At 41.0% G+C, this 27,686-nt stretch overlaps 1 protein-coding gene across 1 annotated transcript in view; it reads left to right on the forward strand.

The window, feature by feature from the left end:
• The window catches only part of TGFBR3 (transforming growth factor, beta receptor III), a 98,519-nt gene that overhangs the window by 28,623 nt on the left and 42,210 nt on the right, over positions 1-27,686 (forward strand). The window contains exon 2 of the mRNA XM_009702509.1: positions 7,223-7,407. Within this exon, the coding sequence (XP_009700811.1) occupies positions 7,223-7,407 (185 nt within the window). The remainder of the gene's footprint in view (positions 1-7,222; positions 7,408-27,686) is intronic.

Consider the following 27,686-nt stretch of genomic DNA (forward strand, 5'->3'; position numbering starts at 1 on the left):
AAGCCTGTGCTAGATGTGGTGGTAAAAGAACTCCTTGAAAATTAAGCATATGAAAGGAGACTTACCCAGCCCTGTGTACAATAGCTATGCTGTGTTTGTGTTTTCAGTGCAATGCTCCTGTCTCCTTTTTTTTTTTATACACCCACACTTGATTTTCTGTGCATATTGTTTTCTCATGGAGTTTTTTGCTCCTTCCATCCATTTCTGCCAAAGCCCTAAAATGCATTCAAGGGCTTTCATGAACGTTTACTCAATTTCAGTCCTGCTTCCGTTGCAGTTCACAAGGGGTCTGCTGTTCCTTCTGCTAAAGTAGAATCTGCTCTAAGTTCATTGATACCGGCCAGTGGTTATAGTGATCTCTTATCAGAGTTATTCAACAAATGTGGAAAATGTGAGCTTTTAGGAAGTTTTAAAATACTTTTCGTGGGGAATTCCTGGTTTATGTAAATAGGCATATTGAAAGGAGATATCTGCTGCATTTCAATGCAGTCCATAGTTGCATGAGGAAAGGCTTGTAAGGCCTAATATGTAGTAGCAATAGTAAAATAATTACGTAACTAAGGGTTGGGACATACTACAAAAATGCCAAACTTCTTTTTTTTCTGATATCAGGTGAACACATAAACATGACAAAGAGGAGAGAATATCCAAATTAGAATGGAATCTCTTTAATACTGTAAGCTTATTTCTTTTTTTCTCATTCCCTAGCCCTCTAAAATATCAAAGCTTTTATTGCAATATCGAGCATATCCTATTGTAACTTCTAGTTTTTTGAAACTTAAGGTTAAGTTACTAGGTGCATAGTGGAAATAAAAACTTAACTGAAAAAACTCACCCCACACTTTAAAATTTATTTCTTAAATATTAAAGTATCCAGGAATTGCCTTTTTTTTTTTTGCAACCTTTGTTACTCCCATGCATTTCTGACTGCATACTAAGGCAGAAAAGTGGTATTGAAACACACCGAAATTCTGTTTGTCATTGGATTTCTTCCGGTGTCTTACCAAAATCATGGCAGATTAGCAGCAGTATCGTTCTGCGTTACATGTGCTGTGTTTTGTCCAGGCTGGAACTGCTGCCTTGAGCTGTATAGAACAAGAAAACCATAACACTCTCCTACCCTCCCCAGCCAAACGTCTGGAAGAAGCAAAAATAAATAGGAGTAGATTTATACAAATATAAAATGCTTTGGACAATAATCTTCTACTTTAGTCTTCCTGCTGGCCAGTATGAAGGTCCAACATACAACTCTTCCTTTCAGTATCTTGCTTCTCTCCCCTGCATCTTTCTTATGGCGGTCACACTTAATCAGAGAGGAAAATCGTGTAATCCTGTAGGAGTCTTGGGCAGTCGAGCTCGTTGTTGGTGGTGATCGCGGTAGAAGTGCTTTTCCTTTTCCACGAGGAGAAAAGCTGCCGTTTCCTCTGTGCCACTGCCTCTCATCACAAAGCAGCTATGATATTTCTTGTCATCATCTCGTCTTCTCCATCTCTCAGGACTTAAGGCTGCTTGCCAGACTTGACTAATCCTGAGCGGGGGTGTCTTACTGAAGTGCTTGCTTAGGAGTGTGAAGCTGTTTTTTCATGGTCATCTGTAGTAAAAGCTGCTCCTTGTATTGATGGTGGAGGTTGTCCGTGATCCTCTATGTTACTTGAAACACCAGGAATTTGGCTTCCCAGGTGGTTTTCTGTGAAGGGGTATGCAGGGAGGAATTTAGTAGTCGTTACAGAGCCACCCATACTAAATAAGTGGTAATGACTTAGATTTTCTCTTTGAGTGACAGGCATCACTTCTCTCTGTAGATTCTTATTTGCCTCAGTCCTTGAGTATAATTTTTTGGTATAAATGCTTCCCTTGGTGAGAAACCCTTTATGAGAAGAAGTTTGTGTAGGTGGTAGCAATTACTCCACGTGGAACAGTGGCCCTTCGCCCATGCACTTGTAGCTTTAGAAATGAGTGATGAAGGTTATAGGAAGAAGCTATTACTAAGTCTGCTCAAGTGCTCTGCAGTGAATCTTAAGCTTTTCAGTTCAAGAGAAAATGGCTTCCCCTCCTCTTGTTTTTACAGAACCCTGTTGTCATTCAAAAGTAGGTTTGAGGATCCTATCTCTTTTCTTTCCTCTTGTTCCAGTCATCATTGTCACTAGCTGATATAGAAAAATGCCCTTAAATTAACCTTCTCCAAAAGAATGTTTGTGAAAGTCTGTCATTTGGGCATACTGAAATCTCTGCTTGAATAGTTAGCCTCCTCTCAGATGTGCATTGCAATGTATAAAGTGATGAATTGTAACAGCATCTGCAGTAATTTCTGTTATTTTGTACCTGACAGCGCAGAAATCCCTGGTGTTCCTCAAGTCTGGATTTTGGATTTTTTGTCTTTATGTATAATGACTAAATTTGTGTCATACCCTCATTCAAAAATCAATTAGAATAAATCTGTCCTTCTTTAAGGAGCGTTATATCCCATTGGTGTGACTTGTATCCTCTGGTGTGGCGTATGGGAACCATGCTAACATGCTGTGGAGCCCCCAGCACAGATTCATGCAATTTGCAGAAGCTAGTCGTGCTTTTCAGCTGACAACACTGCAGAAATCTCCATGGAAATACAACAGAAAGTATATTAGCCTTTACTATTAGAATAAAATCCATCAGAGTTATGAGTTGCTCTTGGGTTGTTGTATTATCCCCTTTAGTGTCTTACTCCCATTTCTGATACTCTCTTTTGGCAGAACACATGTTACTCATTAGTAGCATGGATGATATGGGAAACAAGAATGTTGAAATTGTATTGAATATGTTCCAGATGTTAGTATCAAACAAGGTTGGAACTGCATTAAGATTTCCTTTAAAATATTCTTATTAATTGGGAGTGGAAAATAAATGAATACTAAACGATTCTCTAGAATTCTAAATCCACTAAACATTTGCCACCATAAAACACATATGTAATAAGCAGTTCTTATACAACTGCCTAACCTGCTTTCCATCTTCAAAAGGCTTTGCAGGCATTAAGCAACTAAAATTTGATTGTGGTAAGAGCCAGGATTTGCTAACAGGGATACATGCTCCAAAGTTAAACAAAAGCCCAGTGATGGCTGTGCGTGCACACTTACGTTCTCAGCAGAGAAGGGACTAAAGGCTTGTAGCTGCACTAGGATATATAAACTGGAAGATACTTTTGACTCTTAAGTGCCAGTTTGATGGGGATGCGATGCAAGAGAGTATCTGTGTGTGTTTGGAGCTGACAAGGCAATCTTGACGTGTTGATTGGAGGAACTGGCCCTTAAGCAGTGACGATAGTGAATTTTGGCAGGATGTCGGTGTCGCTGATGCAGGTGAGGTTGGCAGGAACGGGGTGTGGGGCTGGAGCGGGAAGGTGGCAGAGCTCGATCCTGGTCTTTGTGCAGGGCAGAGCAGCAGAACAGTAAAGCCCAGGCAGGTTGAGGCTGTGGTTTCAGGTTGGCTTTCGAATACAAGCAGGCGGTGCAGAGGTGATAAACAGTCAGATTAGTAGTGTCATAGAAAGGGCTTTCTGTTTGTTTTTTTCAGAGTGGTGAATATTCCTTTTGTAGGATTTAAACAACCGAGGGAAAGTAACTAGCTTTCTAGTCAGAGGAAGGTGGCAGGCCAGAAGGAGGGTAAGCCGGAGAGGTGTCTGAGGGAGCCGAGAAGAGCAGCTAATTTGGAAAGAGGAGAGCTCCTGCTGCTCCCGCTGGAGTGACGGTGCCTTGGAGATGGGGACAGACAGGCTGGTGTGGTAGGAAGTGCTGGAAAGAAATGTTGTTAATGAATATTTAGCAAATAGCTCAGGCAGTGCTGGAGCACGTGCAGTTTAAGAATAGACTAAAATACAGCATAAATGGAGAGAAGGTGGTGTGGCAGAAAGAGCTGCCTTGTACAGGCTAAGCATCAGTGGAGTTTGATCTAGAAGTAAGTTTTCCTTTCACTTGGCACTACGTCCAGGCATGTGAGTGTATGCTGGGCATGGCACTACACCCAGTTTAATGGTTGGGCAAATACGCGAATTTCGGTGCATGAAGATTGCTGTTTGGTACTGCCAGCGCATTTAAGAGAAATAATGTTTGTGAGAGTCTTGAGTTCCTAAGAAGGGTAGTGTGGGCCCAGGGCATAGCTACACTGGCACCTATGTGAAACCTGGCAAGAATGCAACATCTGGAGTAACCTCTCTGTTATTTACCCTGCTGTCATTCCCTGTATGAGGGCAGTCTGACAGCATATGTGGTCTGAATGCGATGGAGCCAGCCTCCAGTAGATACTCTGATCTTTGGTTCAAATTTCAAGGGCTGTATCTCGGTCACTCGTGAGGCTGGTCTGAAAGCAACTCTACCAAATGCAGTAACTCCCCCAAAACATTGGTTTCTTACACGGAGCAGCTTAGAGCAACCCTGTGTACCCCTTCCTTCAAAACAGAGCTGACAGAGGCGACGTGCCCCAGGCTGGCGGGACATGAGCCAGCGCATGTCTGGACACCCCGCAGCTGTACTGGTGTAAGAGTGGGCCTATGCCAGTAAGCCCTGCTTAAGAAGCCCTGCTTAAGACTGGTACAGCCGCGTGGGCTTGCTGCCAGCAGGGTGACAGGGTTTCTGCAGGAGATCTGGCCCACATCCAGCTGGGACGGAGCGCAGGCAGAGCGGGCATGCCTTAGTCTGCCCTTCGCTGTGCAGGTAGGCTTGGCTGCGCACACTTATGCGGGATGTGAACTTCTACTCCCTCGGTCTGCCCTTCGCTGTGCAGGTAGGCTCGGCTGCGCACGCTTATGCGGGATGTGAACTTCTACTCCCTCCAGGAGTATTTCCATCTTGTGCATCGAGCAGAACAGATGGCCTTGAAAGGAGGTTTTAATGCGCGCTTGAGGTGCCGTCAAGGGAGGCAGTTACAGATAGCCTCAACGTACCAGTCGCTATCTTCCTCATGTGGATGAGTCTTTGTAGGAAGTGAGTGGAGAATCCAGATGTTTCCTCCTCTAATGTGGCAAATTTGTGCAGAATAAAGACCAGATGAAGGCTGGAGGGGAGGATTGGTAGATGTACTGCATGGGAATAGATGTTCACAAAGGAATCCATCTACTAAGAGGGAGGTACCTGAACCTTTGCGAAGGACAGCACACGTTTTTGTCAGCAACTCCATTTCTGTCTTATTCTGAGTCTTGCACCTTTTTCTTCATGGATGTGTTATGATAGAAGCATCTTAACAAATGTCAACTCCATTCTGGTCTGCAAGAAACTGTTCAATCAACAAGCGCACCTTGGCTCTCGGTTTGTTCCCCAGCCCAAGAAATGCTTGTGGAGTTTAGAAATGCTTTTTGTGCAGATTGTATAACGTCATCTGGTGCAGGACTTATGCATCAGTGGCTGGGCTGATTGATTAGTAGGTTCTCTTATCTGCACTTGTACATTAGGAAAAGGAGGCCTCTCTTCTGGTTGTGTTATTATTACAAATTCTAAATATTTCTTCAACCGTTACAAAGGGCAACTTTTTAATAGTTTTTTTGGTTTTGTTTTTAACTGAGTATTGTTGCTTGGACTGGTCCCATTTTGTATGCATATTCTTAAAATGGAATGCTTAAAAAAAACCCAAACCACACCACAACAAAAAAAAAAACAAATAAACCTCGCATCCTCCAGACTGGTGGTCAATGTTACTACCGAGCTTCTCATATAGAGAGCAAAAAGTTTGTTTTATCCTCTGTACCCCAAGCACAGGCATACGTAATTTATGCCTTGAGCATTGCCTTTAACAAATGTTCCTGTTCTGCAGGAGCTGGTAGGATATGTGCTATGCACCGGTGGGTTTCAGGAACGGCCCCTTTGGTGGGACAAGGCATGCATGGCCCAAGGCACTGCAGAAAACTCCCTGTGCTCAGGGGCTTTGCTTTTTCCAGTTAAAGTCTGTTTTAAGATGGACTCTCTGACTTCTAAGTGGTCAGCTGCTAACTGTACCTTGAGTGAACTGTGTTTTTAACCAGCAAAGTGTAGGTCAGTGCTAATATAATTAAATGTATCTATACACCAAAGTCAAATGATCTCTAGTGCTACAGTAGTTGGATGTAGACTTCACAAAACCAGACAGAGCTCTGCCATTTGATCAGTTGAGGATATTCTTCCATTTTGAACTTCTTTCAAAAGAAGCATTTTACTTCAATTGCAGATGTATGTTATCTGGAAAAAAAATCATGCTTCTAGCTTATATTTCTCTTTTATGCCTTGCAGCCTCTGAACTGGCTGGTTCATGTGAGTAATTCTTATCTGAGTGACTTTGGTGCAAATTAGCGGTTAAGTCAATTACGTTCTCCTGTGACCTTCTGAATCAAAACCATACTGTATCTGTTACTGTCAGGGGTGGGTTTGAGCCGTTTTGGAAAAGCAGGGCTGCTTTTCATAAATATTTGTCTTGCTTTAGTTTCCTGAGATATAGTTTAAATGTAAACTGCTCTGTATGTTTCAGCTTTTGTGCTATCACATCACACTGTCTCACGTACTATATAAAAGTATGGCACTACATCATGCTGTGGTGATTATTTGAAAGGGCATACACTCTGTTTTGGACTAGATATCTGTTATCAGTGTAGATAATTGCTGTCAAACACAAAATAGACTCAGTAAACAAAACATTTCATTTTATCATGTGACAGATGCCTGCTGTTTTGTACAATGTATTTGAATGACATTCACTATAAATCAGTACTACTTCAAAAGCAACAAATCCAACTTACCCAAATCCTTCCTGATGTAATTACCTTTATACTAGAGATTAACTTTTCATTCTTATATATACATGATTGCATTTTTCAGTGTTTGGCGATAACAATATTTGACATAAATAATTCACATCTATAGATGAACCAATTCATCCTACCACTGTCACTGCTTTGTTTTTTCTCCTTTGGGTTTGTTTTTTTTTTTTGTCTTTTTTTCTCTTTTATCCTTGGTTTCCTCCCTGGTAAAGACAAGACTACCTTCAATTTTGGAATTCATACTTTAAATTTAGACTTTCAGAGAGAAATGAACCAATGAGTTAGCATATTCAGGAGAGCCTAAAATGGCAACGGATATAAATGTCTTCATTTTGTGATTAATGAACATGAAGCCTCTGCTTGTGTTCCTGTGGGTTTTGTGACCAAAAGGATGATCATTGTTTGACAGGTGTAGCCTATGTACTGCCTTTTTCTCCAAATGATGTGCATCTCTGTTGTCTTCTGCAGGTCCTGTGCCTAGGAATGAATGTGTCTTATCACCTGTTAACAATTCGCACCCAGTCCATGCCTTATTGGAGAGTTTTACCGTCTTATCTGGCTGTGCAAGCCGAGGCACAACAAGCCTTCCGCAAGAGGTGCATGTCCTCAATCTCAGAAGTCCTGAGGAAGGTCTCGGCCATCATGAAAGAGAGGTAAAGGCAAAATTGTCCATATCCCTGGCTACAAGTGTGTCTGCAAATGGGATTGTTCTACATTAATTTGCTGAATAAAGTTATTTCTGAATTGTGAGCAGAGAGACTACAAAGAAGCATGCACAATTTGCGTGGATACTGTCCACCTATGCTTTGCATGTCATATGAGTAAACCTCTTCCATACCCCGACCACCACCTTTCACAACTATGAAGTATACTTAAAAAAGGTGGCAGGGTGGGCAAAGGAAATAAGAAACAGATTTAGATCTACGAGAGGCCTTTACAGAATTGGCTGTCTTCAAAAGCGGATCATTTACCTAAATGTGTTGCAAATTAACATGCATACCTTTGGATCCCTACCACGACTACTATAAACAAATATTTAAGTTCAGATTCTTTTACCTCTGTAATATGTCCTTAATACTTCACTGAGGGGGGACTGCTGTACAAAAAGCAAGTGTTGCTGACTATGGTAGTACTTAAGGACAGTCTAATTACTTCTTGAAGTATGTTGCACTCAGAGGGACTGGCAAGAACTTTAGGTGCTCTGAAAGCCATAGCACAAGAAGAAAATTTTTGATGTTAAGTTGTGCAGTACTGTTGTTTACTCTCAAAACACATCAAAACAGAGTGCTGAAGTGAAAAGAAAACATTGCATGCCATGACAGCTGAGCTTCTTAGTTCATGTTCTTACAGTATGACACACAATCCTTAGTACTGCATCCTGTGAGAGCAATGTGCATGTACACAATTAGCAGAATTTGTAATGAGAGAACAAAGATGATGATCTAGCAGGCAGAAGCTTAGAAAAAGAGGGTCTAAATCTGTGGTGAAAGAACTTTTAAGTGCAGTCTTTTACAGTGATTTAAATAAAGACAGATACTCTTGGCCATAATTGAAGTCTTTCCACCAACTTCAATAGCAGCCTTGTTGAGTTTCTGGTATGTTCAGCTCAATGTGTATTGTATGCATCCATGAAGCTTCAGCTGTTGTGTTCAGTTATAATATATACACTGTTTGAAATGTCTAGTGTATGACAAAAAAGTTTACTATTTTTTTGGTAGACATCTCATTGACTGTCTTTAATCAAAACCATCAGGTCTTCTTCAGTTCAACTGTCACAAAATTAATAGAAAAATTACACCTTTTTTTTTTTTGTGGGGCTGGGAATGAGAAACAGAGATTTTTATCTTTGTTTTAGTTTGGGGTTTTGTTTGTTTTTTAAAGCCTTTCTTAGTTTGACATGCAGTGGATTATCAGCCTGATGAGTGCACTGTGAATGCCTGAAAAACTTGTAGGTACAATCACTTCTCTGGGCATGAAAACCAACTTGTAGTTGGAATCTCTTTTTTTTGTTGGTACCATAGTTTCTTATGAAAACTGAACAGCCTTATGTGATTCTGCTATGTATTTGTCAGTGCCTCTCATCACCCAGGAACCTTTAAATCCATTGGCAAGTCATAGGCACATTTGGCATGAGGGGTAGATCTCACAAGGTAATCACAATTTTTGTTGAAAATGGGCAGGAGTGCCCTCGCTGTGGGGACATAGTATAGTGGGAACTTGTGACTTCTTACTAAAGGGTGCCCAGGGATGGGATGAAGCAGGCTACCCCTGGAGCTTCTACCTCCCGAGAGACCAGAATGAATCAACTGCAAAGTGCACGTGTGCATAAAACCAAATTTCCCTGTGGTTCAATGCTCCTAGCACTTGCGTAACAGTGAAGTTTCTGCACTTGTGTGCACACACAACGTGAGCTTGAGTCACGCGTGCACAAGGTTGCAGGCTGTGCCACTACTGTCTAATCATCTTGACAGAACGACAGAAGATTTAAATACTTGGCTTTGAATAAAAGTGGTCACTATCTAGCAGAAAGAGGCTGCTTGTGCCTCCTCTAACGTGCTTACGGGAACAAGGGAGTTTGCCCCAAGCTGTCTCTTCTGAGTACTTATGCGGTGTACCCAAGTGTAGGGCACAGGGTATGTTTCACAACTTGTAGCCCTTCGCCGCCTCCTCCCATCTCCCAGGCAGTTTCCAGTTGCAGCCCTTGGAGATGGCTGCTCGGAAAATGCACAGGAAGCTGGAGCAAGGCGTGCTGGCGACAGTGTCGAGCAAAAGAGTGTAAACAACTTGGAAAGATCGGATTTTACTTATAGGATCAGACTCGGAAAACAAAGCAGAGCAAATGTTATCTTTTCCATTATTGTAAAAACCAACTCAAAGTGGCCTTTTGTCTTAAAGTAGAATGTACCCATCACCTCAAGTTACATTAGTTTGATTTACCAGCTGAGGTATTTCCTGTTGCCTGCAAATGCTGATAGCAAAGGTAGAGATCTGTTTGTCATACAGTGTTTCCAGTATACTGCAGAATAAAACCAGTATTTTTGTTTGACAGTACGTTAGTTACGATTCAGCAGCATTGAATGCATGTTTAAAATAAATCCCATGTTTGTTCAGAGATTGGCTGAAGTTCTGATAATATGGAATGCAAGATCTGAAAATCTTTAAGTGATGGCTTGCTTTGGGGGAGGAGGTTAGGGTTTGTTTTGGTTTTAACCTGCCCTGTGCTAGATGCAGCTAAATTACACATTCCTTACTTGCTGGGAGGAGTGTAAACTTCCCCTAGCAAATTCCTTGGAGGGCTCATGCATTAAACATACTTGTGCAGTTATCCTGGTTCTCATAAATATGCAACATATGTGTATGCATTAATTTAAGTCACTTTGACACTCATGTAGAATATACAAACAACAAGTGTTTGTGAATTTAAACATGGGAGGGATGGCTGATGTGGGGGGAGGGCATGGCAGAGGCATGTGTTCTGCCTGTAACACATGCAGGATTTTCTGTAAAGATTAGTAAGTTTTGGGTGCTTTTTCTTCCCTGTAAACTGAAAAAAAAAAATAGGTGGACTGGAAATGTATGGGATTACATATTCTGAACAAGCTTTGCAAAACTGAATCAGTAATTTAGTACTTTCATGTTAAGGCTGAAATCTGGTAAATAAAAGGTCATATTGCGAAATGCTGTAATAATATCTGTGATCTTCAAGGAATTTGTTTGTATTTTACTTTGTTAATCCCTGTTGGGTGACATCTTATTTGTTGAGACTCTGAAGACACTTTCTTCAAGCAAGAACCCCAAAAGTTCCAATCTTTTTCAAGTATTTCTTAGAAATGTCTTTTATCACAATTCATATTGGCCATGCTTTATCATAGGAAATAGAATACGGGTGCATGTAATAGCCACAAGTGTTTATATTGAACTTGGCATGAAAAACGCAAGCCTTTTTTGTTTGTTTTATTTGACCAAATATTCCTGGGGAAGTGCGTGCATGTGTGCATTTCTGTACTGATCTGGGTCTCAGCTGAAAGCCAGGAACTACTGAACTCTTACAATAACTTTCTCTTCAACTTTGGATATCTTCACTGCTTCAATTTCCCAGTTTTTAGAAAGGAGATAGTTGCTTTCTCATGGAGCTGCTTGTTCTGTTAAGAGAAAGAATTGTTGTTTGCAGACACACTTGGAAACTCCAGAGATTTGCACCAGAAAAATGTGTATAGAAAAATGTAAAAATTATTTTTACAATGAAAGTCACTCCTTAGGTATATTATCAAGTCCTAAATTAATGGAGGATTCTTTTATTGTACCTGTCAGTTGAATTTCCCTGAGCTGTTTCAGGCATGCAGCCACAATTAAAATAGCTAAAGGGGGGGAGCAGGGGAATATAAAATTAATCTCATGTGAATACTTAGGATTGAATACATGTGAATAGATGGAATCAGAGTTCCTGGCAGTAGATTCACTATTGTTTTCGTTGACATCCTCACCCTCAATAGCTTTAAGATGTTATGCCCGATACAGATGTTTAACATGTGTTATGTGAAATGAAGGCAGGAAAATGAAGGACTCATCTTTATTTTTATAATTTTGAGTAATGCCACTGAGGCTGTAATAATTGGACAGACTTTTTCCCCACCATTTAATTGGTGTTACTTGGCAACAATTTCATAATAAAAAAAATATTTTTCCTTTGAGAGCAAACCTGATATTAAAATACCTGTTAGTTCCTGTGGAGCGGGCTAATTATAATAGCTAGGTACTTAAGAGTTGATGTATCTCGGACTCCTGAGCTGACCCGCTTAAAAGTCATAAAATGATGGGCAAAATTATATAAGTCCAATATTTAAGTACTTTCTGAAGAGATCCTTTAAGTTGTAAAAGTGGGACAGGAAGAGACTCTGAAACAGTCACCTGATAATGTATTTCCACATCCTGACCTTTGCAGTTCATCCTGAATTCAGGATAATTTTTCTGTGTCACAATGTTTTTGTATTTTATGACTATGAAGATCTGGACAATGAGGGTGATGAAAACCTGGTTCATTTTGCCTGTTTTTTTACATATTTACTGTATTTCCCAGTGTGTTCATTTTAACTGTTTTCAGAAGTTAAACCCCACAATAGCCTTACCCAAGGCTACGTCAGGGAAAAATGTTTTGTTTCATGCACAGGCATCCAGGGATCTGGGGACAGCCTTGAGATTCAGCTGTGATAAAGAGGCCTCTTTGCTGGTGTGACTTAAACATGCTGACCCCCTGCACCAGAGCCATGGTCAGAGGGGGCCTGGAGGTCTTGTGCTGACAGCAGGCGGGAAGGGAATTCAAGGTTTGTTATTTGACAGCTGGGAGTTGGTTAGGTTTTTTGTTACCTAGTTGTTTGTTTGATTCCATTTTGTTTATTTCTTTCTCTAAAAGTGAATTTGTTAAAACACGTTTCCATTTAATAGAAATCAAATGTCCACTGAGGCTGTTTTCTGAGACTTCAAGATCTCACATATAGTAAAAATAAAGTCAGCTTCTTTTTCTACTGTGCCTCTTTAGTGCTGAGCTCTTCGCGTCAGCTTGACCAGCTGCTATAAAACTGACAACACAGACTAGTTTGATTTGAATTTTTGATGTACCCTGCAGCTTGGGTTTAATAATCCAAATTAGAATAATTGGATCATTGTGCTATGCAGTTCTAAACTCATACTAAAATAAGAGGCTCAAGAATAAAGAGTTTGTTACTTCTGTGTGATTAAACTTTTGAGTAAGATCAGACTTCACTAACATTAATATTGGATCTCTGTGCTGCCAGATCACTTGGCTGTACAAATTTGATGTTTCTGGTGAGCTGACCAGAATATGTGGTGCAGAATTAGGCTGGGAAATAAAGGACATGTTCCTTGGTTTGCCAGGCTGCATTGCATCTGCCCTCTGCTCCTTTACTGCGGTACGGTCGGAAACCAACGCTGCTGCACATGCGTATGTTTGGTACTTCTGGTTGGCCAAAGACCTTTGTTTTGAAGAAAAATAGTTGCTGCTTTAGGAGAAGCTTTCAGAGATAAAACAAAGCACCATGCCTATGCCTCTGCCAAGGTACAGACCGGATCTGAACATTGCAAGGGTATTTTGCTGTTCTTGCCTCTCCAATTTCTGAGCTACCTTTGCTTGGCAGCAGTAATGGATATCTAATTATGGCAGCAAACCTACAAGTGGCAATACAAGTACATGCAGGGTTTTTGAACCAGGGTTGGCATGAGCTACCTATAGTGAGATGGCTTGAGTGGTGCAGATAGCTATGTTGCCGCTGCCCAGTCTGGGGATGAAGGAGAGGAGATGGAAGTAGTGGAGATGCTTAGTCTTTCTGGGGATGGTCAGGTACTGCAGTCAGATGAGGCAGCTGGTAACTTGGTGGCAAAGGACCTTGTTCCAAATGTGAGAAGGTAAACCCTAAAAAGAAGACTGCAATGCAGAAGAGTTTTGGTGAAAGTCTGAGCTGATCTCATGCAGCTTCATGAGTCAACCAACAAGAGAATGTCTTTCAGGAAAGATTGTCACTTGAAGTCTGACACCAAGTCATGTAGCCAGCCAGTTCAGTATTGGGAGCTGACAGACTCCAGAGTAGTTTGGGAAGCAACTTTCGCCATTTGGGAAGTTCTTGCCCTGTGCTTCATGTGCTTGACTTGGCAGTTTTGCTGTGACAGGTACGCTGCGCTGTGCTCACACCCGCTTCCCCAGATGTCAGGGCTTCAGTGGAGCTGTAGATTTTTCCTGGTCCTACATGACCAGGAAGCAGTATTTACTTTTGTACTGCATGGATTTGTGGGCCGCTGTAGACATTTTAAGATACTGTCTCTGGGTGAGTGCATAATACTCAAATTTTCCACAACGCTTGGTTGACTTCAACCTCCGTATATGCAAGCCAGCTATCCTGTTATGCTGAGCCCATCGAGATCAACTTGATCATTTTCACCCCATTACTGCTTGTTCCTTGATGATCTGTGGCTTACAAAGGCATGCAAAGGCAATGTTATCAGTCCAACCAGGACCTGCAGAGTGGCACTGGGAAATGAGTTTCGCCACCTGCAAACCTCTTTGTCAAGCTTGAGGTTGACTGCTGCTTTTTATCACAATCTTCTTTCATGATGTTTTGCATACCACTTGTAAGAGCAAGGGAAGGGGGCCACATCAGAAGATCGAGAATGGGAAGCTCAGATGAATTACTATTTCTACCAGTGCCCCATGCCAGTAAGGTCTCGGAGGCAAGTTGTGAGCAACGTACTGGTGTGGCAGACATACTCCAGGAACACCCTGTATCTGTTGCTTGGAAAGCAGCGGTCCCTTGTCACGTGCATCTCTTAATCCTGGATATTTTCCAAAGCTTGCCCACAGCCTGTGGTAGCTCCACTGGCTCACCAGGGTGGTTTCATAGGCTGCTGTTATTCCCTTTCTCCACAGCCTTGTCCAAGAGCCCTTTCTGGGCTGCTGGAGTACTGGGCTGAATCAGAAGTGAAGCACACGATAGACCTTATAAAGCCTTAAAGATACTGTCAGTGTGCTCCACAGAAATTGTAATCATTCACTGCCTTTCTCAGATGATGCCGTGTCTACTGAAATCTGCAACTCCCATGCAGCGAATACACTAAAATGACACTGTTGCCTTAATTGCCTCGATTGATGGATTGCCATGTCTTTAAAAACAAACCAACCAACAGCCGACCTAGCCTGCATTTCTTGAAGAACCCTCACAAGCCTCTTCCCCTGATTCTCTTCATTAGCACTTTGAAGTATCTGTGCTTGCATAAAATCCAGCCTTTTTTAATGTGGCTTTTTGAACTTGTTTGGTCTGGACTGCAGTCTTTGTGGGTTGTTTTTAGCCAGCTCAGGATTTGCTGGTCATTGGATTTGGCAATCGTTTCAAGTTCTGCCCACCAGAACTGCCAGAGGAAGTCATGTGTTGGCCAGAGGAGCCTGTTTGTGCAGAGCCTGCTGTCCTGCAGCAGCGTGGCTTGGTGCGTATCTACCCTTAAAGAGGCAGCAATGACTTGGAAAGTGCTATGCAAACCCTCGGTATTTTCCGTTTCTAAAAACGGGACTGTTTGCTGTGCACAGAAAGTGAGACCTGCTCTCAGTTTGAGAGCTGCATGGAATGGTGTCTGAAGCCACGCCAAGGCACACCACAGAATGCTGAAGAGGTCAAAAGGAAAAATGTCCGAATGACTTTTCTGATTGCTCAAATTCTTCAGTTTTGCTGACTGCTATTTAAAATTACCTGTTGGAAGCTGAAAATTGGACTATCTTGTTTTCCTCTGCTGCAAGTACCCACAGGTACTGATGTGCTGTTGTAGGATTGTAGAGAGAAATGGGACTGCTGCTGTCTTTACTAGATGGACTCTTCTTCCTCCCTCTCTGTTGCTCACGTGTGTGTAAGCACACTGTGGACATGCACTCACACGTTCTTTCAGGCAGATGCAGGTGTTTGGATTTTGATAATAAACTGTGATTCACATTCTTGGTCTCCAGTTCCCTCACCAAGGCTTCTATCTGATATGCCTTGGAATATTTATAAATTACTTTGTCTATAGTTACTTTCCACAAGAAAAGATAATTAAAGAAGTGATGACATTTCCAGGGTCCATTTATATCACAAACTCGATTGGGCAGGTTCCAGTCTAGCTTTGGGCTCGTACGCGTGTGTGAGATATGTTGGAAGAACACTTGTCATGAGTGGTCGTGTTTATGTTGTTCTCTGGAGTGTCTGTTTGAACCAAAAGCTGGAATTAATGAAGTCGCTCTCCTCCAGCCTCCTAGCATCGGGGAAAATTTCCAACATAAATTGTGTGGAGCTTGCTGTGCCTGACAGCGGTGCTCCTGTATCAGCTGAAAAAGTAAAACCGTGTAGTGGCAAGATATGAGAAGAGGAACAAATGTTTTAATTGTTTTGTTTTTTTTAATGTAGATCACGCGTTTGATAACACTTACCATATACTCAAGTTTGTGTTTCTCTAGAAGAGTCTCTTATTTTCCCTGTGAAACATAAACAGGGTACTTCTACAGTAGTAAAGCTTGTTATTTAAAGGAGAAGATGCGAAAATAGCACCACCGTGAGGTACAAACATCTGAAACTTAAATTTCTTGAAAAAGTTTGAAGGAATTATAGGTAATTTATAGCTGATAATGTCTCTTTAACAATTGTCATGGCAATTTATATACAGAAATATTTTTATTATGATTGGAGCTCATGCCATATGTGATAAACATGATGGTGGCAGTAGTTAGTATTTCTAGATGAGAGATAATATTTGGTGATGACCCGAATCTTATCAGTGAGCAAAAAGTATTAAAACCTGTCACCTTTCCAGAGATAACCAACATTCTGTAACCCTGAAGACTGATTGAAGTCTGGATCACTCTTCTGTCATCACCCAAGGAAGCAGAGTCTTTATTTCTTCAGCACGGACGTGATCTGCTAGTGCATGCAAATACATAAGAGAAGTTTTGAGGCCTGTTGGGAAATGTGGCTCTATATGACATTAGTTATGCAGAAAAGCACAGTGGCACTTTCTTTGTAGGTATCTTTTCAGAGTAGACCACTGGAACGTGCCTTCTTTCCTCCGCTAATTGGGTTTCAAGTGATACTTGCGATGAGGTAAATTGGACACTGAAAATGCACCTGCAGCTGCATGGAAGGATACTGCACGCAGGGAGCAGCAGTCCATTTTTACACTGTTAGCTGGAAAGCAAGCCAGTATTTTCTTCAGTAAATCTGTTTTCAAGTAAGAATCAGCAAGACAGTGCAGAAAAGGGCATGGAATGGCATCATTGTACATGAAAATGCTTGTGTGGCAGCCTCAGTAATGTCTTCTGGAGGATTTTGTCGGATTTCGTGTGAGGCTTTTTTGTGTCAGGCTTTGATTCTGCAGGTATATACAGATGTGAGTAGTCTTACTTATATGGGTAGGCCTGATTAAATAGCAAATTTGGTTCCTTAGGGGTTTGGTGTTTTGGTTGTGTGGTTTTTTTTCCATATGGTCAGTATCATAAATTAATTCTTTGAAATATTCCCAAAATACTGTTTTTTTTGTACAAGGAGTAAAAGTTCTGATTATTTTTTTGAAGTTTGAAAACAAAAAAAAATTGGGAAGGATGAAGACCTGCCCATGGGGAGTAGTGAGACAATGTATTAGTTATGGTTACTTTTAATCTTCTGAAAGCAGTGTCCTTTGTGTTTAATTTCTAATACCGTTTTTGAGTGTATGCATTAGACATACATGCTTGCAACCAACTCTTACTCAGGCTGGTGGTTTGCTGACAATAAAGTAAACAAAGCTGTTTGCTAAATCTGGTGCTGCTGCTTAGATTTTCAGTTTTATATGACTCATGCACACACACTGTTCTATACCCTGGCTTGGAAAGCAAGAACTTAGTTTTACATGTCCAATAAAAATGTGAACTCCATATTTTACACTTCCTTATGTAACTGTGCCTCTCTAAAAGACACCTGTAGAGTGATGGGGGTTTTTTCCAGTCATCTGCATCTGTGTGTGGTCTGGCTGCAAAACCTTTGAGGAACAAATTGTTTTATATGTGGAGGCTTTCAAATGGCATAACCCTTTGTCCTGCAGTCTTTCCATCATGTGTTTCATGTTTGTTTGTAATCTTTTCTTGCTTTGTGAAGCCTCATTGTCTCAGCCTCTTCCCCTTCCCCACCTGCAGCTTTTGAAATGGTGGAAAGTAGGATGTTCATCTGTTCAGGATTTACACTGAGATGTGGAAATTCTGTATTCGGATTCCAGTTTTGCCATGATGTTCTTGTGACACCATGTGCTATGTTACATCTGCATGGTGTTTTGCAGTTGAGGTGAGATACGAACTTGCTGTATGTACTGTCAGAGGCTGGTAGAGGTGAGATAGTGCTAATGCTGAGTCTCTGAACCACTCAGTATCATATTGAGTTATTACTGATGAGACCTGTTGAGAGGCAAGATGTGTCAATACTGTAGTGGTACACTAATGCAGCTATGTAATTTCTGGTTGGGTGGCTAGCACCTGCCTAACTTGCTGAAAATCCAGGCAGCAGAAACTTGTGTTTACTTGGAAAAGCCTGTGTAGATCTGCTCAAAATGCCCCAAATGCATTTAAGGAAAATGGTCCTGGCAGAAGTTTGTCATCTGTCTTTTATCTGACAGTTTAAGAAGCATTTTCTTTGGGACAGGAGCTGCTTTTTGGTATGTACTCATTATATCCTCCAATATAGTAGTTCAACACCCCTCCTTACTCCCCGCTTTTTTTTTTCAGGGCACTGGGCACAACTACCTGGTAATAGTTTAGGGATGGGAGAAGGGAAGAGGAGTATAAAATTAAACTTACTTTGTCAGCCCAGCTGATTGCCCAAAGAAAAACTTAGATCTGCAATATATGTACACATAAGTGCAGAATAGAATATTGTCTGGCAAAATGTCTCCTTTTCATGTGAGTCTTCTACGTTAATTGTTAAACTAAACAGTCTGATGTGATACTGTTTTGTGAATAGGCCACTTAACAGCAGTAGGAGAGATGCTATACTTGCAGCTTACAGGAATGGATCCTGTGCCCTTAAACAGATCTAAAGCCAACAAGAAATTTTCCCACAAAATGTATAAGAGGAGGACTTTCCCCTTAGGATTCATTATATGGCATGTGAACAGTATTGACATCTACTGATTTATGCAAAGCTGAGGGAAACATCATGTTTTTATGTCACAAGTGCTGGGAAGCCTGACTGCTTTTTGGAAGGGCAGATGGCACAAATGGTTTCACTTAATCTTTGGGAGCCAGAGCGCCTAGTTCGGGTCACGGGAGGAATGGGCAAAGTCGTCCCAACCTTACACTGGTGGGCATGGGCTTTCCATTGAATGAACAGTGGGGCTGGTCACTGTGGGCAGCCCTTGCTCTACAGGTGCCCACAGCAGGGACAGCACGTGAAGATTAGATTTGGTTGGCAGAGCTGAGCAGAGATGCTTGTGCAGAGACTGTCTGCTTTCTTTGCTGCAGCCAGAAGTTTTTGAAAAATCTTATTTTTCAGGAGAACTCTGGTTCTCCAAACTATATGGTGCATGAGATAACACTGAAGACATAAAACCTGGATTGAAATATATATGCACAGAGAAAGCTGGATCTTGTATTATTCAGGTAAATGAAGCTAAAGTAGGCAGTTTACACATGTGTATGATCTCTACATAAAATTTAGCAGTAAACTCTTTGGGTTATACTTTTAAGATCATTGTCACAGAAGTAGCTCTCTTAGTGTAAGTATGACTTATGCTGATATAGTTATTTGCCTTTGTGTTCTGAAATAGCTGTTTTTATATAAAGCCTCAAGTTTTTTTTGCTTTTATTATTCTTGCTCTGTGAAAGTAATACCACTTTCCAGTGCAAATAGGACTTCAATAACTGTCCTGCTCGTTTGCCAAGTTATTTGTATCAGGAATAGCTTTGGTCCTAATTTTTTGATTACCTAGGTGTTTGCGTAAATGATTAGCATTTAACATAATGTGATTGCATTTGGCAGCTCCAGCTTAAAATAACAACTTCAGAACGCTAGAAATTAACTGGCTACATTTTTGTCTGAAGATAAATTACGTGACTGAGCTGTGGGCAGAAATAGTCCAACATTTTCATGAAGTTAGAAGCGCTATTTTGTAACGTCACCTTGTGTCAGAACTTTCTGATGCTGTGCGAGCTGCGGTGCTTTCTGAATGGGCACTTCAGTCACTGTCTTTCCAGTAAGAAATTACCAACACAGTTGTCTACTCTTACACTTTTGAGGAGAAAGTATCACTGGTGCAGTAAACCATCAGGTATGAACCAGATACAAACGACGGTGCTGCCACATACTGAGCAGTATGTTTAGTGCCATACAGCATGCCACTGTGCTATACTGTACTTGTCTTACACATGATGTGTAATATTATAGTACTAAATTTTACTTGTAATTTGCTTTTAGTCTGTCTGGAGCAGCTGAATTATGAATCCATATGAGGAGATCTAGACGTACTCTAGTTCCATTCTGTTACACAGATCCTCAACTTGGTCATTTAATATTCAGGGCTAGAAAGGTACCAGAACTTTAGATCCTTGTTAAAGGCGGTATTTCCATTTGAGTATATTGCTTTGCTCTGAGTGTAACAGGTGCCAAACGCAGGGGTGATGCTCCATCCTCACTGAGGGTGAAGGGAGTTTTGCTTAGTTCTCCCCTTGGAACACATGCGTTGGGGCTGCTGTTTCTCCTCTGAATCGTTAATAATGCATCTTCATGTTTAAGTGGCCTTCTGGGAACATCATGCATACTTCAAAATAGTTTTAGTGGATGTTGGCACGCACATGTGGTGCAGGACTTGAATATTTTGATTTGTAAGCTCTTTGGGGAGGGAACTATCCGTGTCTAGGGCAGAACACCCTCACACAGGACAAATAGGAAAAAGAAAAAGGAGAGTTCAAACACCTTTTGCTCAAAGGTTTCTGACAGTACTTCTTAATGAAGGGTGTGCAATGGGCCATAGATCATAGTTGGGTAGTCCTTACCAAGCTTGCTGTTCTTTTGTCTCCTTTTCAGTGGAGCCCAGTTTTCCAGTCTGGGTGGTAGATCATAAAGGTCAGCAGATTGTGCAATAGTACTTTTTTTTAATAAGGTATTGCATGGGACCACATCAGTCTCTGGTTTAATGCCAGTAGTTTCAGTGGAATTATGCCAGGGATGAATCTTTCCCATGATTTTCACAGTTAAGCTATAACTGCTGTTTAGTCAATTTGGTTGTCTCTGTAGAGTGTGGGTGAGAAGGTCCAGGCAATGCCAATCCATTTGCAACCATGTATTTAGGATAAAATAAGCAAAGGGTTGATTTTAGAATTAGAGTGTTACCTGAGCCTTGGAAGTAAACTTCAGTCCTCCACCTACCTGGTAAATGCTACCAGGGACTCAGACCCATTCCCCAAGGACTGACTTGTGCCTCATCCTGGCAGTAATGCAAAAAGAGAAGGATTTTCCCTCCCCACATGTACCTCATGCATCGCAGCCCCCCCTGCTCTTTCCCAGAGGGGCAGGTCCCTGCCCCAGCAGCATCCTTCAGCACTGCCCTGGCAGAGAGAAGAAAGCATGGTGCGTCTCTGGCAAGGGCTGCAAGGGTGGCATGGCTTTGAGTTCTGCTGGAGAAAAAGTAACTGTGTGTGGATATGAATGCTTGTTTTTAATGGCATTGCAGTTTTCCTGGAGATATTTATTTCTCTGATGCTGTTCTGAGGATCTTCTGTCTCATTGCTGGGGTGAGTTTTCAAAAACATAGGTGCTTGCCGTGAACGAATAAAAGAGTCTGCATTGGAGAACCTTCCCAGAAGGGAAGCGGTGGGATCTCATATGCTTATAAGAACTTGCTTATACAATCATTTCATTTAAGAGTGCAAATATGTAGCCCTTTGAGCAAAATTACCTTCAAGGAGTAACACCATGTGAACATAGTTTGCATTTCTTGGAAAAATCAGCAAACTCTGTCTCGGAAACTGTTGGCTCCCGAAAGCTGGACATTGCAATCTACTACAGCTGGCTTGGTGTCGAATCGGTAACACAATATTCAATGAGCATAGCAAAAATATAAGGGGGTGGAGGGGGAAGTGTTCCATTTTGAATTCACAGTCCCTGCCTAAAGAATACACTTTTTCTTTACTTTCATCTTAAAAAGCAAAAAATTGGCCTGGGGATCCTTCCCAAAGCAATTGATAAACACTTTTGAAAAGTGGTGCAGTACTAGATCCCACCACTTGAGGTGGGTTCATGGACTAATCCTTGACTGAATTTTTTTTTGGCCAATTGTAATGACATTATGTTTTTCAAGTGAATTTCAGTAGAAATTCTAAACCTCTTATATTGGATAATATACACTAATGAATTGTAAAGATAAGTGTCGTCTTATTAGTTTCTTTGACTGTTGCAATACCAGAAATAATTTATGTCCTATAAATATTATATTAACGAAAAGAGTGAAAACACTTGTAGAGGGCAGTGATGGGTATGAATTTTCAAATTTCTGTTCTAAATTTTGCCTGCTTTGTACCAGTTAACTTAATGTTTGCAGCTGAGTAAGGAGTTAAGATGTCATAAATCCACCTTTAGTGCCTCACTTTTAAGTGTGTTTATATGATCTGAGATTTAAAATTCATTTTTCTTTTCTCTTTTAGAGAACAGCTGTCTTAGCCTGGGCAGCGTCATTCAATACAACACAGCATATTTTGTCCTGGTTTATTAGCACAAATTCGTAATGGCTGTTTTGGAAAATGTGCTATGAATTTATCTGAAGGCCTTCACACTGGAATAGTTAATTCAACCTTACAAAACCTTGGCACTTGACTTTCATCTTTCTAGAACAAAACACAGAGTCTGCAATTTGATGCCTTGAAGTCAGCAAAACAAAATGGTACTTTAACAGCAGTGTTTACTTTGATCAGTTTTCAGCATTTGTGCCCTTGCCTTTCACGTAGTACAAATTGCTTTACCAGAGTAACGGGGCAGGAGCTCGTAGACTGTTTTTGTAGTTGGTTTCTGTGGTGATACTCAGCCTTCCATGAAGCTGTGATCTCTGGGGACAGAGAAACCTCTGCAGCTGCCTTAACCTAGCTGCTGCTAGAGACCTTAAAGGAACTCTTTGCAGACTGCGCAGAGAGTAGTGACCAGCATGAACACATGCAAATATAGCTGGCTAAGTAATGCCAGTGTAAGTTTGGTAGACACGGCACCTATGAAATCTGGTGTCTTTTTAAAGTCTTTATTTTATTTTATTACAGTTTTTATAACATATATTGAAAAATGCATTCTAGCAAAAATGACAGAACTTCTCTGTGGTTCATGTCCTAGTCGCAGTTCTATGCTTTGTTGTTGGTGTTCTTTTTAAAAATGCATCTGTAGATTTTGTTTAAGATTTTTAGAATAGCTTTAATCTTTACTTTTCATCTATGACCAAGTTGTCGTATTCCTTGCAAGTTAGTCATGTATTATTTGGAGGAGTGTGTGCCAAAGGAGACTGTGAAGGGCAGACGTGAGTCTGGAAGAGGAGCTTGCTCTGACAAACAGCTGCTGAAGCTGAGCCTTGCTGAGAGGACCATTGCTGACACGCGTGTCCAGAAGGTCTGGCCTAACTATTGATTGCACAATGAAAATGCTGGCCATGCAACAGCTCAGTGATCAAATGAGCCCTTCACTGGGAGTGAGGGATGTGTTAGACCCTGTTGCCGTATTTTCCTGTACTGTTGTTATGCTGCTATCTGCTTGGTTAATGTGCTGTCCCTTAATGTTTTAAAAATAACATAAGCAGAACAATAGCAGCTGCTTGTCAAAGGGACTAGGTGACCTACAAGTGCTTTAGTCCATTGAATGATTCTGGTTTAATTTTCTTTGACCAAACTGCTCATGGAGCTGTCTGAGATGCAGAAGACTTTGACTGAGGTACTATGTTGCTGAGAAGTACAAAATGTGTGTGTTTTATAAGCTTATTTGAACCTATAAGAATGGATGGAGAATATATCTAGATCTCTTTTTAGATACCTCATTTAAAAAAAAAGCTTATGTGGGAGTTTCATAAGAATAATTAATTTTACCACAGAGTTCAATGAGTTTAGAGTTTCACACCCTGTCTTCATATCTAGTTGTACAGTGCTGAACACATGTAGGACTGGTTTCTGGTGGAGTTTCTGGGCAGTGCTTCGCGTAAATATTTAATAATACGGATTCTGCCAGTGAAAATACAAAAAGAAAGGGAAAATTTCTAGTTAGTTCTTCTGCTATTAATTAAAAACATTTTGTTTGGTGAAGTGATCCAGTGCCTTTCTGTTAATTTGTGGAATGTTTAGAAGGTGCTATGAACTGTCTAGACGTTTGAGATAGGATGTGCCTTGAAGAGCTCATGAGCCAAGACGAGACAGAAAAGTGGGAGCACCACTTAGGATTCAGCCAATATACGGTTTAAGTAGAGCCAGAGCAGGGGCACTCTGGCAGAAGTGATCTTTTGGTGAGAGATGTCGCTGCAGACAGTAGGGGTGAGGATCTTCCACTGCAGTGCTGTGGATGGAGGCAGCCATGCCAGAAGTTAGCGAAGGGGCAAGAAGATGGGAACATGGATGTGACAGCAGAAAGCTTAACGAGGCAGAGCTGGAGAGAGGGATGGTGTCACGTCAGAGGTGCCTGCACAGCTAAAGCGTGGAACTTGTGCTTGTGTCAATGTCATAAGGTCATAATACCTTAGAGTCCCACTAAGTCTTTCAACCTCTAAAGCAGGAGTGGAAGAGGCATTTGGGTACCTCTGGTGCACAGTTGAAGTCCAGGCTCTTACTTGGACTCCATAATTCATACCACTAACTTCCACACAGAAACACCTCTCACCTCTCTGGTGAGCTGTTCTGACCCTGCCTACCTTACTTGGGCTGAAATTTCTGCGCAATAGCCCACCGACTCCTGTTATGCAAGGTAAAACCCATATGCTTGGCAGCTAGGTTGTTGGCAAAAAGCTCCTGAATGCTAGTAACTCTGCAGCAGTTTGCTTGAAAATCTTTCCAAAGACCAGGAAAAAGTCTCCCATAATAGATACCACTGTTGTGTATCATCAAGCACAGACAGCGGTGGGGGCAATCATAAATATTAGGAGGGGGAAATAGTTACACTGTGAGGAGTCTGTTAATTTTGTATGACTTCTCTGTGGGAATGGTCACGTTCAGGCTAGGCTACCCAGCTGCTCCTCATCAGCACTCGCTCTGAAGCAAAAATGAATTATGAAAAATACAATGACCGAGATGGTCCTGAGCAGTTTTTGAGCAGCTCTGTGGGTTTTGGTTTTTTTCAGTCTGGAAAACCAAGTTGGTGCTGAGGACTCCACTATGCCAAGAAGTATAGTGACAGGGAATATATATGCCAAGGAATATAGTGACAGAGGCTACTGCAAAAGTGTGCTCATGTTAACTATATTCTATCTCAAGTTTAGGACGAGAAATATGAATTCCACGTTATACGTTTTATTGCCGTCTTACTAATGAGCAAACTGAGGACTGCAGTAATGCAAAATTACATTTATTCTGAAAATTTTCACAGGAACACTTAATTTACTTATGAAAAACTAATTGATTTTCTGTTAAAATTCTGAGGTTTTTCTTGAGGATCAGTCTGCACTTTTCAAGCAGAAATGTAGGAAAATTCCATTATGTGATATAACTTATTCTACAGTTTCAGCCAAAGGCATGAATAGATATATCACCACTTCTGAATACCGCTTAAACTTTGATTATTTCCATGCATGTATGGAAATAATCGTATATATGTATATTATATACATATTTAATTTCCAAAGCCTAAAGGAATAGCAGCTATGAAATCTGATAGTAGATCCAGTTGCAAAGAGTTTCTGATTTTCTCACTAAGGTAGTATGATTGCTTTCTATGCTGTCACATGTGACCAAACCAACAGGCAGAAATCTTCATGAAGTCTAAAACATCTGTCTTGTCTGATAGGTGTTGGCTTTGAATGAACTTGTCTGAGATTAGTTGAAACAGAGATACTTCTCGATTTCCTTATTACCCAAAGGAACCAGCGTAGCTGTTTCTGAGATGAAGTTTTCAGAGTGTGTTACATTTCTTGTATAATTTCTAGTTTTAATAAATACCAGAGGTTTTAAATAGCAAAAATTTTAAAAATTTCTAATACGAGCTCCTTCTTTGTGTTGACTTGACATTCTAATAAAAAACACAACCAGGGTGCAAACCCAAGCTCAGTGTCTCTGTTAGCCAGTGCGAGAGGATTGTTACTGTTTTTCTATTCTTGGTTATTTAAGTACATAAACCTATATTATAGCTCATTTCATCAATATTTACATTAGTCTCTACTTCCTTGAGGATCAGAAGAAACCAGTTATCATTGGGTGTGAAAATGTGGTTGCGGATGCGTATGAGAGTGGACATGTTTAATATTTACTCCATTTAGTGTAGTAGATTTTTCTCTTTGACACTTTGAAGTTTGGAGTTTAAAATGTAATGGACTTTACGCTATTTGGAGTTGAAGAAATACCACAATAAAATTCAAACATAGTTGCCAGATCAGGACTGCAAAAGATGTAACTGGGTTACTTTGGTAAACTTAGATTACAGTATTTTTATTACTTTGTAAGAAAACATAACTCCAGAACAAGGTAATTATATTTAATAGTTTGAACAGCTTATTACTAATTAGCTGTTGATTACAGCTGAAAAACTACGAGAATTAGTGAAAGCTTTTTAATAGCCGTGAATTTAATAGCAGTTCTAAACACCTTTTTCTTTCCACTTTCACATCTCCATTTCTAGACAGAAAACAAAGTGGGAGCCTTGTAAAGCAAATAGTTTAATCTTCTCTCTTATTTTCAGCTAACAGAATTATTTTGGCTCTATAGCCTGATACTGTAAAGCAGTTTTTATAGCTAAGATCATGACTGTTTGGCATTTGAAGTCTCTGTCATCCCATTAGCATTCAGAGTGCTAACACCCTGTCATTTCCTAAAATGAGGTGTATTATTCTTTTGAGGCAGAAACTGGAGAGAAGTGCAGTCCCTGGAAGATGTGGTAATCTGTGGTACTTAATGTTTTCTTTTGGAAATGCATAGATACAGCCAGGCCTCCTGCTGGGAGGGGCCAAGCAGAGAGAAAGGGGGCTGGCTGCCTCTGGGTGGGAGGTGGCGGTGCCCAGCCTTCCCGCAGGCAGCGCTGGCGCTGCCCCGGCCGCCGGCCCGAAGAAGTGCTCGTTCTTTAAAGCAGGTTGGTTGTAGTACAAGTACGGAATTATACTTTTCATACCAGTTTTCCAACAGGTTTTAATCAAGCATAGAAAAGATGAAGATAGGGCTCTCCTCAGTGCCCTCAGAGGTGTGCTTATGGAATTTCACACCTGTTTCACTGTGGAGACTTGAGACATGTCCATTCAATGGCTTTTAAGAATCTGGTAAATTCTGCATGTAAGCATCTGCCTACCAGTTGGCATGGTAGCACAGCCAGTTGTTTGCTAGCTTTTTTGCAAGTTCTTAAGTAGCAGAAAAAGATCTTACTGCTGTCCTCCAGGTGTCTGTCAGACCTGAGACCTAGGTTTGGCTTTCACTTTGCAGGGATGGCAAACTTTTCACTTGGGTGAGGCAGGGGGGAGTGGAAAAAATAAAAAATTTTTTAAAAAGCTACATTTTTCTTTTGGAAAGATTTTCAACAGTAGTGTTCTCTGGCTTTCATCTAGTTAGTTTGCCAGATTATCTACATTTACTTTAACGGTAAATTAACTGATGCTTATCACCATATAAGAATAATGCAATAAACTATACATAGTGACTTCCATGTCTCAGATTTCCTTTCAAATTCTCTAGCAGGAGACAAAATTCATTCTGAATTACCTCTATGCTCATTTCTGTGTGCCACCACTCAAATTGGTGGTTGTGTTCATGTTTGCTCCCTCTGTACCTTTTCTAGAAAGAGCTGTGATTGTCTGTCAGGGAACCCACGTGCCACCCACTGCTGCGAGACATCAGCTTGCCTGCCTAGTCTGTGTGGTATAACATCTCTCCATTGCACGCTAAAGCTTTTTTCCTATAAGGCAGGATGAACTATCAAGCCAAATGCTGACTGCTTAAAAATCTTATTAGATATTGCAAAAACACTACTATGACTTCAATTACTTCAATTGTCATAAGCTAAAAACTGACAAGCTGTTCTCTGTTGTGTGTTTGGTTAGGGTTTTGCCCTGCGTCAGCCCCTTTCTAGAGGGCAGCACTGGGATACGAGGAGCTGGGCAGGACGGGCTTCCAGCAACCACAAACTGGTTGCTTAAAAATCACCTCTAACAGGTTGCCTCACTTTTGTGATGCCCACTTTCCTGGGATCATTTTCCCCGTGTAACCTTTAATCCCTGAAGACAGGCATTTTCTTTCCCT

The sequence above is a fragment of the Cariama cristata genome, unplaced genomic scaffold (assembly GCF_000690535.1).
Source record: "Cariama cristata isolate BGI_N322 unplaced genomic scaffold, ASM69053v1 scaffold15436, whole genome shotgun sequence".
Classification (NCBI taxonomy): domain Eukaryota; kingdom Metazoa; phylum Chordata; class Aves; order Cariamiformes; family Cariamidae; genus Cariama; species Cariama cristata.